The sequence below is a fragment of the Nylanderia fulva genome, unplaced genomic scaffold (assembly GCF_048542155.1).
Source record: "Nylanderia fulva isolate GAGA-0341 unplaced genomic scaffold, ASM4854215v1 Scaffold89, whole genome shotgun sequence".
NCBI lineage: Eukaryota > Metazoa > Arthropoda > Insecta > Hymenoptera > Formicidae > Nylanderia > Nylanderia fulva.
The window spans coordinates 298,488-311,867 of record NW_028191015.1 but is presented as its reverse complement, the minus strand read 5'-3'; the positions used below and the strand labels follow the sequence as shown (position 1 = coordinate 311,867).

The 13,380-nt window shown below is 43.9% G+C and overlaps 1 protein-coding gene across 1 annotated transcript; it reads right to left on the bottom strand.

Annotated features, from left to right (window-relative positions):
- Window positions 1-222: 222 nt before the first annotated feature.
- LOC146719719 (uncharacterized) lies at window positions 223-2,208 on the bottom strand. Its single transcript, XM_085489605.1, is given in 1 exon segment — window positions 223-2,208. A coding segment is annotated over 1 exon segment (1,986 nt).
- Window positions 2,209-13,380: the final 11,172 nt, after the last annotated feature.

Here is a 13,380-nt window from a genome sequence, read left to right as displayed (position 1 = left end):
ATATAGGTGGGAGAGGGGCTGGTTGTAACGCCTCCTCCCTAGGAGAAAATGTTGGAGGTACGCTCCAACATTTTGTTCCTTGTATTCGCGCGTGTCGGTCTCGTGTAGTGCAGGTAGAGTTCCGGAGTCGTTCTATTCGTTTGCTTGTTTTTTCTATTACTATGTGTACTACACTTACTTTAATCTTAATGGTTTACTAAAAAGGGTCAGTCTTACGTTTGTTTACTTATCTAGATATTTTCTTAACTCGCTATATGAGTACGCTGGGAGGGGATTTGGGGCGTCAGCGATGCCTTTTTCCTTCTCGGGTTCGTGGGGTGGGGCGTTGGCCGCTCCTGGTGTGGTGTCCGCTTCTGTCTCGAGAACGATGTACTCGCGCCTTGGGGCTAGTTCCGTTTGTGCGGGCTTTCCCAGGTGTAGGAGCAGATTCGTTGCTGAGGTCCAGATGGCTCCCAGGAGGTGGATACTCCATCCATATATGGAGTGTAGGGCGTACCCATGCAGGATCGTGTCGATGACTAATTTGACAATACGGATAATCACGAAAATTGCCAGGACTCCTGCGCTGGCAGAGCCGAAAGAGACGAAGCCCTTCCAGAGTCTTTGGCCGGCTCCTTCGGCGATGCGGTCCAACGAATGTTCGTCTAGGAGGTTGCTCAGTGAGATTGTTCCGGGTGAGACGTGTCATCCCATCGCTCCATGGGCAATGGTGTTAAGCATCGACGGTTTTTCCATTGGGAACATGATGTGATTTTTGAGTCTTGTTAGATCTTCGTCCGTGTAGATTCCGCTGGTCGCTAAGGCGTCGGGGCTGACGTACTTCCAGCCGGGCCTTGTCAGCGGCTGGATGGTGGGGGGTGCGAGCACTTCTATTGGCCGATTGGTCACCCGGAACCACGTCCCATCCACTTGATACATGGTAGGGAGTAGATCGTTGCATTCTCGGCTCGTGCCTTTTCGTACCAGGATACGGGATCGGGGGAGAAGGAAATACGAGGAGTTCTGGTGGCTCACCGAAAGTTCGTTAAAGCATTCTTCTGTGTGACGGATCTTGCATACCACCGGTACGCATTTAATTAAGTGGATCACTTCCCCGGTGGTCACCGCGGTGTATCCCGGGGCTTTCATGATACGGAAGGCCATCTCGTCGGGGGCGATGCTGGAGAGTGACAGGGCGTTCTGCAGGATCTGTCTCTCTAGCGCGCACTTTTGTTCCATAATATCTCGATATAGTTGAGTGAGTTGCGTCTTCATGTGTTTTTCAACATAGACGAATTTGGAGTTGACATATGAGAAGATGTCCAAGTTATCCACAGTGATTTGGGATTGAATCTTGAATGTTTTTCCTCGTTGTGTTTCCATCACGAGGAGTTTGGGATGCTCGGTGCGAAAGATCACGTAACCGCAGAGGTTGAATTCTTCCGTTTTAGTCAGTGCGAAGGTAGTGTCCCTTGTGGTCACGGTGTAGACTATCGTTGATGTTTGATTAGTACGGGGTGACAATCGTGTTGCCATTCCCTCGTACAAGATGTCGTACTTGTCAAAGTGGCAGGTGTCGACGGTTAATGTGGTCCAATATGTCTCCGAGCCGTCTGCGTCTGGGCACGTTCTGGCCGTAACCCGGCAGCGGGTGCCGGACGGTAGGATCAGCTCGTCGCTCGAATGTTTGATGCTAACGTCGAATCGTCGCATCGTGATGCGGACTGTGGCTTGTACTACCATATTGTCCCATGTTCCGTATCTATCCGCGTATTGGGCGCCGTGACAAGTACCGTCTGTTGATGCTCGTCCAGCCAGTGTTACGCTGCGGTAGTTAGTTGAATTTGCAACGAGTCGGTCGATAATCGTCGTGGCCAGTGTTATCGATCCAGTTTCGTGCAGTCGCCGGCAGGCGTCGTTCCTTAATTCCTGCATGTACTGTCTTCTGCCGTTGTCCACGAGGGAGATGTGGGAGTGCATGCCGCAGTAGTGGATCGTTCTGTCCACCTCGACTTTGCACTGTATCGCATTAGTCCTTCCGTAATCTGACAGCTGCATAAGCTGCACATATACATCAGCTCTCACGGGCTCTATGTTTTCCAAATCGCAGACTCCGACATCCAGCAAGGACAGTGTCGTTATATTAAATCCTTCGCCCTCGCAGTTGTAACCGATGAGTCCGCTTACCAGTGCGGGAAGCAGGGCGATCATAACGGCGATTCGAGACATGTTATTCCTAAGTGTGTTGTTGACTGTGCGTGTCCGTGCTCGTGGCGTTGGAGTTGGTGGCGGCTGTGCAGCTTCTTTCCAACGCTGGCGTCTCCGATGGGACGGTGGGAGTGGGGGCAGAATTGGTGTGGGGGGCACTAGGGTGTGCCAATTTAATTTTATCAGTATGCACCACTCGATAGTGGTTGCGTCTTAACTCTAGCTTAGCGTTATTGTTTGGTAACATTTCTATTATTTCATGCGGGCCCGAATATTGGGCGTCTAACTTACTTTTTAAGGGTTCTTTTAATAGGTACACTAAATTTCCTACTTGAAAGTCACGCGGCCGCGACCTTCGGTCGTAGTATCTTTTGGAGCGCGCTTTCGCGTTCCGCAGGTGCTCCCTCGCTATCGATTGAGTGTCTCTGAGTTTGTCGAATAGCGTCGTCAGGTATTGACTGTACGTTTCGTTCTTTTCCGTGTTCGTTGACGGGTCCCCGGAGGGTATTTCGGCTGTTTTCCCGAATACGAGTTCGTATGGCGTGTACCGAGTACCTTCGTGGACGCTCGTGTTGATGGAGAACGTGGCGAACTTCAGGTATTCATCCCAATTTTCTTTATTCGCGAATTGCTTCAAGAATTCTGATAGGACTTGGTGAGAGCGCTCTACCGACCCGTTTGATTGGGGGCGGTAGGCGGTTGTTTTGCATTGGTTGATCCTGAATTTGCGCGCGACGTTCTTCAACAGGCTGCTAGTGAAGTTACTACCTTGGTCGGTCAATATAATTCGCGGTGCGCCAAAGATACAAATTAGCTCGCTAACTAGTGCGTCTGCTACGGCGATAGACGTGGTTTGTCTCAGAGGAATTGCCAATGAAAACTTAGTCAGGAGATCTTGAATGGTTAAGATATGGGTGTAGCCGTTCTGCGATGTCGGAAGGGGTCCCATGATGTCCATCGATATCTTTTCGAACGCGGTTCCTGGTGTGTCGGTCAACACCATAGGTTGTCGGGTTTTCAGCCGGACTAATTTTTTTAATTGGCAATCCCTACAGTTCTTGACGTACTTCTGTACGTCATCGCGCAATTTTGGCCATTGGTGCAAGAATCTGATTCGTTCCACGGTTTTTGTGACTCCTTTATGCCCTCAGATCAACGTATCGTGGTTCTCGCGGATTATATCGAGGCGTTTATCCTCGGGAGGGATTGACACTTCATTGGAGCACACCGTTATTTTAACGGGTAAATTATTAAGCTTTTTTAATAGTAAATTTCGGATATAATTCCACGGTACGTCGATTACGGGGCCTTTGGATATAGATATCGTTTTTAGGCGCAGTTCCGTTATTACATCGTATAGCGACGCGACGTTTTCCCGGAGCGCTTCCGACTGCGAGGTTTGAGACACACGGTCTTCCATTATTAGTACGATTACATAATACTTCCCTGTCTTGATTACCTTGGCGCGTCCTAGCATACCGTCGTCCACAGCAGGTAGGTTATCATTTTCTTTTAACAGGCGCGTCCCTTCGTCGCAGGGTTTTGCCCGCTGTGTAGTGAACACGACTATGTTGTCCCGCTGTGTCAGTATGTTATCGCGGGTTTCAATCGTGTTCATCTGTCGTGTGCGGTAGTTTTCGACCGCGGGGTCGAACATCGGTTCGTCAGATTCGTTATCCGTTCCGCTATCCTCTATTTCAATGTCAGACGAGTCCGAAGATCTTTCGGACTCTTCCTCTGGTTCCTCGTGGAAATCATAACCGTGTGGGTATAACGATGTAGGGGGTTCGGCGCGAGTTTGCGTATCAGTTGACGCAGTGTGATCGCAGGGTGACAGAGAAGGGTCGCGAGCCGGCGATGCGTGGAAGAGCGATCCGTCGGAAGAGATGGGCAATGCCGAGGTGGTTACCGGGTTTCGCGAGAGTGCATCGGCGTTAACGTTAGATTTTCCCGCTTTGTAGACTACTTCGTAGTCATATTCCGCGAGTTTTAGGCGCCAGCGCACTAGTCGCGACGTCGGATCTTTGACTGAGTTTAGCCATACTAGGGGTTTGTGGTCGGTTACTAGCTGGAAGCGGCGACCGAACAAATACGGGCGGAAGTGATTCACGGCATACACTATCGCGAGTAGTTCTCTCTCGATAGTGGAATAGTTCTGTTCTGCGTCGTTGAGCAACCGGGATGTGTATGCGATGGGCAGATCCTTTCCGATAGTCCCTTGGCTCAGGATTCCGCCCGCAGCGGTTTGCGAGGTGTCGGTCGTTACTACGATGGTTTAGAAAAATCCGGGTACTGCAGGAGTGGTTGTGAACATAGGGAGTCGCGCAGGAGATTGAAAGATTCGTCTTGTGGTTTTCCCCAGTGGAAGGCGATATCCTTTTTCAGGAGGTTGGTGAGGGGTCTTGCAACCTTTGAGAACCCTGGGATGAATCGGCGGTAGTATCCGGCGAGGCCCAAGAATTGTTTTATTCCCTTCGCGTTTCTCGGTTGTGGGAAGTCTTTCACTGCTCTGACCTTCTGAGGGTCGGGTCGCACCCCATCTTCCCCGATTATGTGGCCGAGGTACATGACTTCGCGGCGGAGGAACTCGCACTTATCTGGCTGTAATTTTAAGTTTACCTGGCGGAGCCGTGCGGCTAACCTTTCAAACTTAAGTTCGTGTTCGCGTAAGGAGCTGGAGTAGAGCACGATGTCGTCTAGGTACACGAAGAGTTCGTTGCCTTGGAGTCCCGTGAGCACCTGGTCCATCAGTCGTTGGAACGTGGCCGGCGCGTTCTTGAGGCCAAAAGGCATTCGTTGGAACTCGTAGTGTCCGTATGGCGTGGAGAATGCTGTTTTGGGGGCGTCTTTTTCGTCCATTCGAATTTGGTGGAAACCGGAGGCGAGATCGAAAACGCTGAAGTGTTTGGCGCTCCCCAGTTGGTCTAGTATTTCGGTGATATTGGGGTACGCATCTCCCACGGTCTTTTCGTTTAAGGACCGATAATCTATCACCATTCTCCATCGCTTGTTACCCTTGGAGTCGGCCTTTTTGGGCACGATCCACAAGGGGGAATTGTACGGGAAGGTCGATGGTTTGATGACATTGTTATCTAATAGTTGTTGCACTTGTTTGTCGATTTCGCTCCGGTGGACCGGCGGAAAACGATATTGTTTGGTGTGAATAGGGAGTTCGCTCGTGGTGTTAATAACGTGTTTGACGGCGTTCGTATATCCGAGTTTATCCTCTGGTAAATGAAAAATATCGCTGTATTTCTTTATCAAGCGATTTACGTGTTGCGCTTCTTCAGAGCTCAGGTGTTCCAGTCGTAGAAGCTGTGTGACCGCGAACGCTCTATCGGCGGTGGGTTCGGTGGCCGTACTAGAGCAGTCTAAAGCGGAAGGTCCGTTTGGTTCCTCCAATGCGGGATTACTTTGCCCCAGGAGGTACACTCGGGTTGGTTCGGAGAATTCGACCGGGGCGTTGTTTTGTTCGCGCAGTGTGGTGTTGTCCGTCTCTAGAGTGGATTCCTCACTGTGCTCGAGAGGTTTGGGAGAGTCGATTGAGTCAGAAGAGTTTGTAGATTTAGGAGATTTAGATAATTCGGGTAGGATGTCGACCTCTTCCAGTTCGACCGTGGGTACGGGGAGTTCGACATCTTGTGACGTGGTATTCACGGCGTATAGATAGGCCAACCCGTCGCGGTTGCTTACGATTGCGTCTCCTAAGTAGACTCCGTCGTGTAGTTGCAGGCGCGGTACATAGCTTTCCGTGATCTCGGAATTGACAATCTGAACGTGCGACACGGCCCTAGAGCGTGCCGGTATCCGGACGGTCTCGCGTAATTTAAAGGGGAACGAGGCTCCGTGCCAATTGACGGTTTGTTCTGCGAAGTTGATTTTCCCTTCACTCTGCAGGAAGTCGGCTCCTAAGATGCCGTCCTGGGAGATCGGGAAGTTATCCGGTACGACGTGGAACTCTACATGATGTCCGTTGATGTTAGTCGTTATTTTTCCCAAAGTTTTTACTTCTCCAGACGTGATGCCGGTGAGTCGCAGGAGAGTTCGCACGTCTACCTGGGTGTTGGGTTTGAGTTGTTTGTGTTTAACGAGGTTCGGTGAGGCTCCAGTATCCACCATAAACTCGGAGGGTTCCGCGATGTCCTCGCTGTGGGCACGCCACCGTCACGTGGAAAAACATTCGAGAAAAATCTACGACGCATTTTTCCTTTTTCCGAGCGTTCACCGCGGAAGCCATAAAAAAAAGGGTCGGGCAATAAAAGTAGGGTTGACCAGCACGTGCGCTGCAGCCTAAGAAATTCTAACTTAGAAAACGCGAAGAGTATAATATTTTAAATCCTTTTTCTCTTACAGGAGACAACGTCGCGCATTTATGCAACATAATAATTATTTAACAAACAATAATTGAGTCTAGAGTACTCTCGTTCGTTACCAGCGGTTACCGACAACTTACCGACGATCTTTACCGACGTCTTACCGACGTTCGTTACCAACGGTTACCGACATTTTACCGACGTCTTACCGACGTTCGTTACCAACGATTACCGACAACTTACCGACGGTTTCTACCGACGTTCGTTACTGACAGTTGCGACGTTGTATCGACGCCACATCGACTCATTTTACCGACATTTACCGACTTCTCGACAACGTCCGGTCTCATCAACCATCTACGAGCGATCGACGCATGATTTTTTGAAATACAACTAACGTGGCAGGTATAGATGTGCCCAATCCCCTTTAGAGGCATAATCCCTCTCCCTGGGGTTAATCTCTTAATACCTCTCGAACCTCCGTATTACTGTCAAGTCGGTATCGGGTACATTCATTTTGAAACTAAAGCCGCTCTTTGCCTTTCATGCTTCGCCGCGTTACCTCGAACTTCTAAATTGTTCTGGACACGGATCCGGAAACATAGCCTAACCATGGGTGGATTACTAGTTGGGATAGTTTGCGGAACTTGCAGCAACCGCCTCACCCTCTCACGAGCGGGTGACCTATGCGAACTTTGCGAGTCTATATACGAAGACTACTCGCGTAACCCAGATAGCGTCCCGGCGAGGATAGAAGACGGGACCACAATCATAACTGTAGAATTACAGATAGGCTCCATGTCGTAATTGCTACCTTAAGGGTAATACATTCTCCCCCCTCCCTCCGCATCGTGCAACCTTTGTCGGAAAACCCTTCGTCGTGGGTATCCCCGGAAAAATTTCCGTAATACGACGTTGTCTCGCGCAATAGTTCGAGTACGTGCAACGCGAACCATACACTCGCGAATAACACGCCGCGACTGCGAACGAGACGTAACAATAGCCAGTTTTTGGTCGAATTATTTAAATTGCATCTTATTATTTGTGAAAATGTTATCACTGGCGATCAACAATTAATTGTGAAGATGTTTTATGAATAGTTTCCAGTTTTAATATTATACTTTTTATACAAGGAATTACGAGTGAAATAGAAACATAATCTTCACCTAGAAAAATTAAAACATTTTCAATAAGATTCATATATATTATATTCAAATAAAAAGTTTGCAATATATATTATAATATATATATATACAGGGTGTCAAAAAAGTGTCGCATACGCTCAGTACCATTCGATAGAGAACAAAAATCTAAGAATAAATGTCTAATACTATTTTTCGATTTAATGAATAATTTTACCGCAATTAATTATTGTAATCAGTCAATCAGCGCGGAGTTACAAGAGTAAGTCAGGGGCGGGCGCGCGAAGTTAGCTGCGGCGCGGCGGCAACCGCGCTCACGTATGGTACGCAGTTTTACTTTTTTATAGCATAAACAATATTTCATTTAATATAAAAAGATTAAATAATTAATTGTCTTATAAAATATAAATGAAATAAATGTATGTTAATACATAAAAATAATTCGGTGAATTAAAATTATGTCGTGACAAAATAAAAATTCGAAATTATTATTATGTGGCAATATAATTTCAACTTATCAAATTTTTATTATGTGGCGATATAATAATAATTCGATGAATTAAAATTATATCGCGATATACAGATATTTCGGTGAATTAAAATTATGTCGAGACCTAAAAATAATTCGATGAATTAAAATTATTACGAAACATAATAAAAATTTTGGATTATTATTATGTGGCAATATAATTCTAACTTAAAGAATTTTCATTATGCGGCGACATAATAATAATTCGATGAATTAAAGTTATATCGCGACATAAAGATATTTCGGTAAAATAAAATTACATCAAAACATAATAAAAGTTCGATAAACTAAAATTATGTTTGGGTATAAAAGTAATTCTCTATTCTTATTATGTATCGACATAATTTTAATTCATAAAAATTTTATTATGTGGCAACACAATAATTCCATGAATTAAAATTATACCGCTACATAAAAATAATTCGGTGAATTAAAATTATGTCGAGGCATAATAAGAATTCGGAATTATTATTATGTCGCAATATAATTTTTACTTATCAAAGTTTTATTTTGTGGCGACATAATAATAATTTAATTAATTATAATTATATCGCGATATACAGATATTTCGGTGAATTAAAATTATGCTGCAATTATTTTTCTTATTTAATAAAAGGTAGTATGCGATGTAATGAAGGTTTGACAAAGTAAAAGGAATAAATATATTTATTCAATGGAGAATTTTTTTACATTAAATGTTGGTATTGGCTACCATTCGATTCCAAACATTTGATTGCCCTGTACGCAACACTTTCTGTGGCATTCTTTATATGCCGCCGGTGTACGGTAGCAAACGCTCTTTGTATTCGTTCTTCTAATTTGTCCTGCGTTTCTATGCGGTTAAAATAAATTTTCTCTTTCTGCGCACCCCAAAGAAAAAATCACAAGGGTTCAAATCTGGTGATCTTGGTGGCCATTGCCAGAAAGGTGCTCCATGACCCATCCAATTATTTCCATACGTATTATTTAAGTATTCTCGGACAGGTGCTGTTATAGTTAAAACAATAAAATTAATAATTAATTAAAACGATTTTAGAACCAGTATTTAATGATATTTGTGACGACCTATTAATGGTCGTCACTAAGTGCGCCGGGCCGAACACCTGCCCGACGCTCCTGGCCGACCATCCGCCGGGCGCGTGATCCATCCCCTCCGGAGGGATGCCCAACGCGTGAAAATAAGCGCGTGGGGGGACCCGCACCAGTATATAAGCCGGCTCGTCCGAAGAGCACCAGTCCTGTCCTGAATTCTGATCCTGACACCAAGCCTCTGGGTGTACTCGAGGCTTCCACGACCAAGATTCCTGGCAGTCGACGAAGACGGGTGTACCCTCTTCGTAGCCTGGGAGTTCCCGGCGTTCGACTTCCTTCTCTGTGACCGACGGAGGTGGGTTTAACCCCTTCGCTGCCTGGGAGTACCCGGCGTTCGGTTCCTTTCCCTACAACCGACGGAGGTGGGTTTAACCCCTTCGCTGCCTGGGAGTACCCGGCGTTCGGTTCCTTTCTCTACGACCGACGGAGGTGGGTTTAACCCCTTCGCTGCCTGGGAGTACCCGGCGTTCGGTTCCTTTCTCTACGACCGACGGAGGTGGGTTTAACCCCTTCGCTGCCTGGGAGTGCCCGGCATTCGGTCTCCTGTGTCCGGCCGACGGAGGTGGGTTTGACCCCTTCGCTGCCTGGGGGTACCCGGCATTCGGCTCCTTCTCTCCGGTCGGTAGAGGCGGGCGTGCCCCCTCTGACGCCAGGGTGTACCCGGCATCCGACTCTTCCGCAGCGCGCCACGCCGCCGCCCGCGGCTCCGCGACCGCGAGATTTATCGTCCGTCCGCGCGTTAGTAATAAGTTTGTACATAGACAACAGTGTGATCGTCCGCTAGGTTAAGCATATGTATATATATTGTAAATAAGACTCGAATAAACCAATTGTGAAGCTTAATCACGTGTACGCAAGTTTGGCCTTCCGACCCTGCCGAATCCTGATCTCGGCGAGCCGTCCGAGGCGATACGAAAACCGTACCGTTACATATTTATTAAAAATTTCAATTAGAAAATTGAATTAATACAAAAATCATTTATGCGAAATAAAAATCGATTGAAAAGTATATTTGAATAAATAAAAAATTGTTGTTATTGCATTAATGTACGGTATTTTATGCACTTTTTGCATGTAATTTTTAGTCAAACATACTTTTAATCTACGAAAAACAATATTTATCCGTATAAAATAAAACTTATTTAAAACAAAAAATTGCGAAAATACAAACATTGAAATAATAGCAAAGCGTCATGTGTTTATTAAAAATCGGAAATTTAGAAACTCTCAAAAGCTGGTATTTTATGATATAAAAAACATATTGCAAACTAATACTAATAGCTGTAAATTCTTTATAAGTTGATATAATAAGAATGAGTTGAAATATAATAAGAATGAGAAGTTGCGTCTAAGAAACAAATTTAAATATATTATTCAAAAGTATTATGGGGTTCGGAATCCATTGACAAAAATAGATTATAATATAAGTATGCTGTCTTCTAAGCTGGGCAATAGAGCCAAGGAAACGAAACGAAAAATTAATTAAACGGAACTGTATCTCAATTTGAGATCCCAAAGTTCCACATATAAATTAATTTCGAAACTTACATATGGAGAAATAAGCGAGAAAAATATAGGTCCGAAAAGTCGCTGAAGCGGGAATCGAACCCGCGTCTTTCACTTTCCGGGCGATTGCTCTTACCAACTAAGCTATTCAGACCCTTTCGATCCTATATTTTTCATTTGCCTTTTTAGTAGATGTTAGTAAATACCGCCGTGATTAGCCCAAGGCGTGAATAAACTCAGAAATAAATATTTTTATCGGCTCTCAATATAAATAATATAAGTATGCTGTCTTCTAAGCTGGGCAATAGAGCCAAGGAAACGAAACGAAAAATTAATTAAACGGAACTGTATCTCAATTTGAGATCCCAAAGTTCCACATATAAATTTGAAAAATATAGGATCGAAAGGGTCTGAATAGCTTAGTTGGTAAGAGCAGTCGCCCGGAAAGTGAAAGACGCGGGTTCGACTCCCGCTTCAGCGACTTTTCGGACCTATATTTTTCTCGCTTATTTCTCCATATGTAAGTTTCGAAATTAATTTATATGTGGAACTTTGGGATCTCAAATTGAGATACAGTTCCGTTTAATTAATTTTTCGTTTCGTTTCCTTGGCTCTATTGCCCAGCTTAGAAAACAGCATACTTATATTATTTATATTGAGAGCCGATAAAAATATTTATTTCTGAGTTTATTCACGCCTTGGGCTAATCACGGCGGTATTTACTAACATCTACTAAAAAGGCAAATGAAAAATATAGGATCGAAAGGGTCTGAATAGCTTAGTTGGTAAGAGCAGTCGCCCGGAAAGTGAAAGACGCGGGTTCGATTCCCGCTTCAGCGACTTTTCGGACCTATATTTTTCTCGCTTATTTCTCCATATGTAAGTTTCGAAATTAATTTATATGTGGAACTTTGGGATCTCAAATTGAGATACAGCTCCGTTTAATTAATTTTTCGTTTCGTTTCCTTGGCTCTATTGCCCAGCTTAGAAGACAGCATACTTATATTATTTATATTGAGAGCCGATAAAAATATTTATTTCTGAGTTTATTCACGCCTTGGGCTAATCACGGCGGTATTTACTAACATCTACTAAAAAGGCAAATGAAAAATATAGGATCGAAAGGGTCTGAATAGCTTAGTTGGTAAGAGCAATCGCCCGGAAAGTGAAAGACGCGGGTTCGATTCCCGCTTCAGCGACTTTTCGGACCTATATTTTTCTCGCTTATTTCTCCATATGTAAGTTTCGAAATTAATTTATATGTGGAACTTTGGGATCTCAAATTGAGATACAGTTCCGTTTAATTAATTTTTCGTTTCGTTTCCTTGGCTCTATTGCCCAGCTTAGAAGACAGCATACTTATATTATTTATATTGAGAGCCGATAAAAATATTTATTTCTGGGAAAAATAGATTATAGTAAATGGATTGTGAATATCAGTGATTGTCGCGTTCCGGATTCATTGATGAATTTTTTAAGTTTAGGTGATAAGTTTGGTGTGTCTATTTGTAGAAATAATAAAAACAATAGGAAAATCTCTGCATTGGAGAACATAAAAAATATTGAAGTCAATCATAGAAAGTTTCCCAAGGATAACCTTGATAATGTGAGATTGTCGATAGCGAGCTCGGTACACAAGTTTTTGAGCATACAAAAGCATGTGGGTTACATTGATAGTTACATTTGTAATAGATGTTCTGATTGCTCAAAATTTTTAAAATCAAACAAAAATATTTTTGTAACAAAAGCTGATAAGAGCCAGGTCACTGTATTGATGAGTCGGACGGACTATGTGGAAAAAATGAATTTTTTATTGAAAGATGTTTCCACCTATAGATCACTCAATAAAACTCCACTAAATGCACTAAACACGAAAATTTCTGCATTGTTTAAATCTTGGTTAGACAATGGACTCCTAGATGAGACCACATACAAACATCTGAGGTGTACTAATGGTAATTTGCCTCGTGCCTATGGTTTACCAAAGATCCATAAGGTAGGTTATCCTCTTCGTATCATAATTTCAACGGTTGGAAGTCCTGTGTATAACATTGCATCTTTTTTGAGTGAGATACTGCAAAATGCAGTCAAGAAACCTCGATCTCACATCAAGGATAGTTGGTCCTTTGTGGAAATCATCAAAGATAAAAACATTGATGATAGTCATGTTATGATTTCGTTGGACGTAACTTCACTTTTCACCAACACCCCGTGGGAATTAATTAAAGTAGCAATAGAAAACCGATGGGATGACATCTCACAATTTACTTCATTTAACCTTGCGCAGTTTTTACATGCCATTGACACAGTTATACGCTCAACGAGTTTCGTTTTTGACGGTAAATTTTACGAACAGGTTTTCGGTTCGCCGATGGAGTCTCCTTTGTCTCCAATTTTGTCAGACATGGTTATGAACGATTTGGAATCATATTGTTTGCGTCAATTGGATTTCGAACCCTATTGTTATTTTAGGTACGTCGACGATATTTTTACAATTATTCCGAAAGGAAAAATGGAGGATATGCTTAGGATTTTCAATAGTTTTCACACTCGACTTAAATTTACGTTCGAACTAGAGAACAATTGTTCTCTGAGTTTTTTAGACACGAAC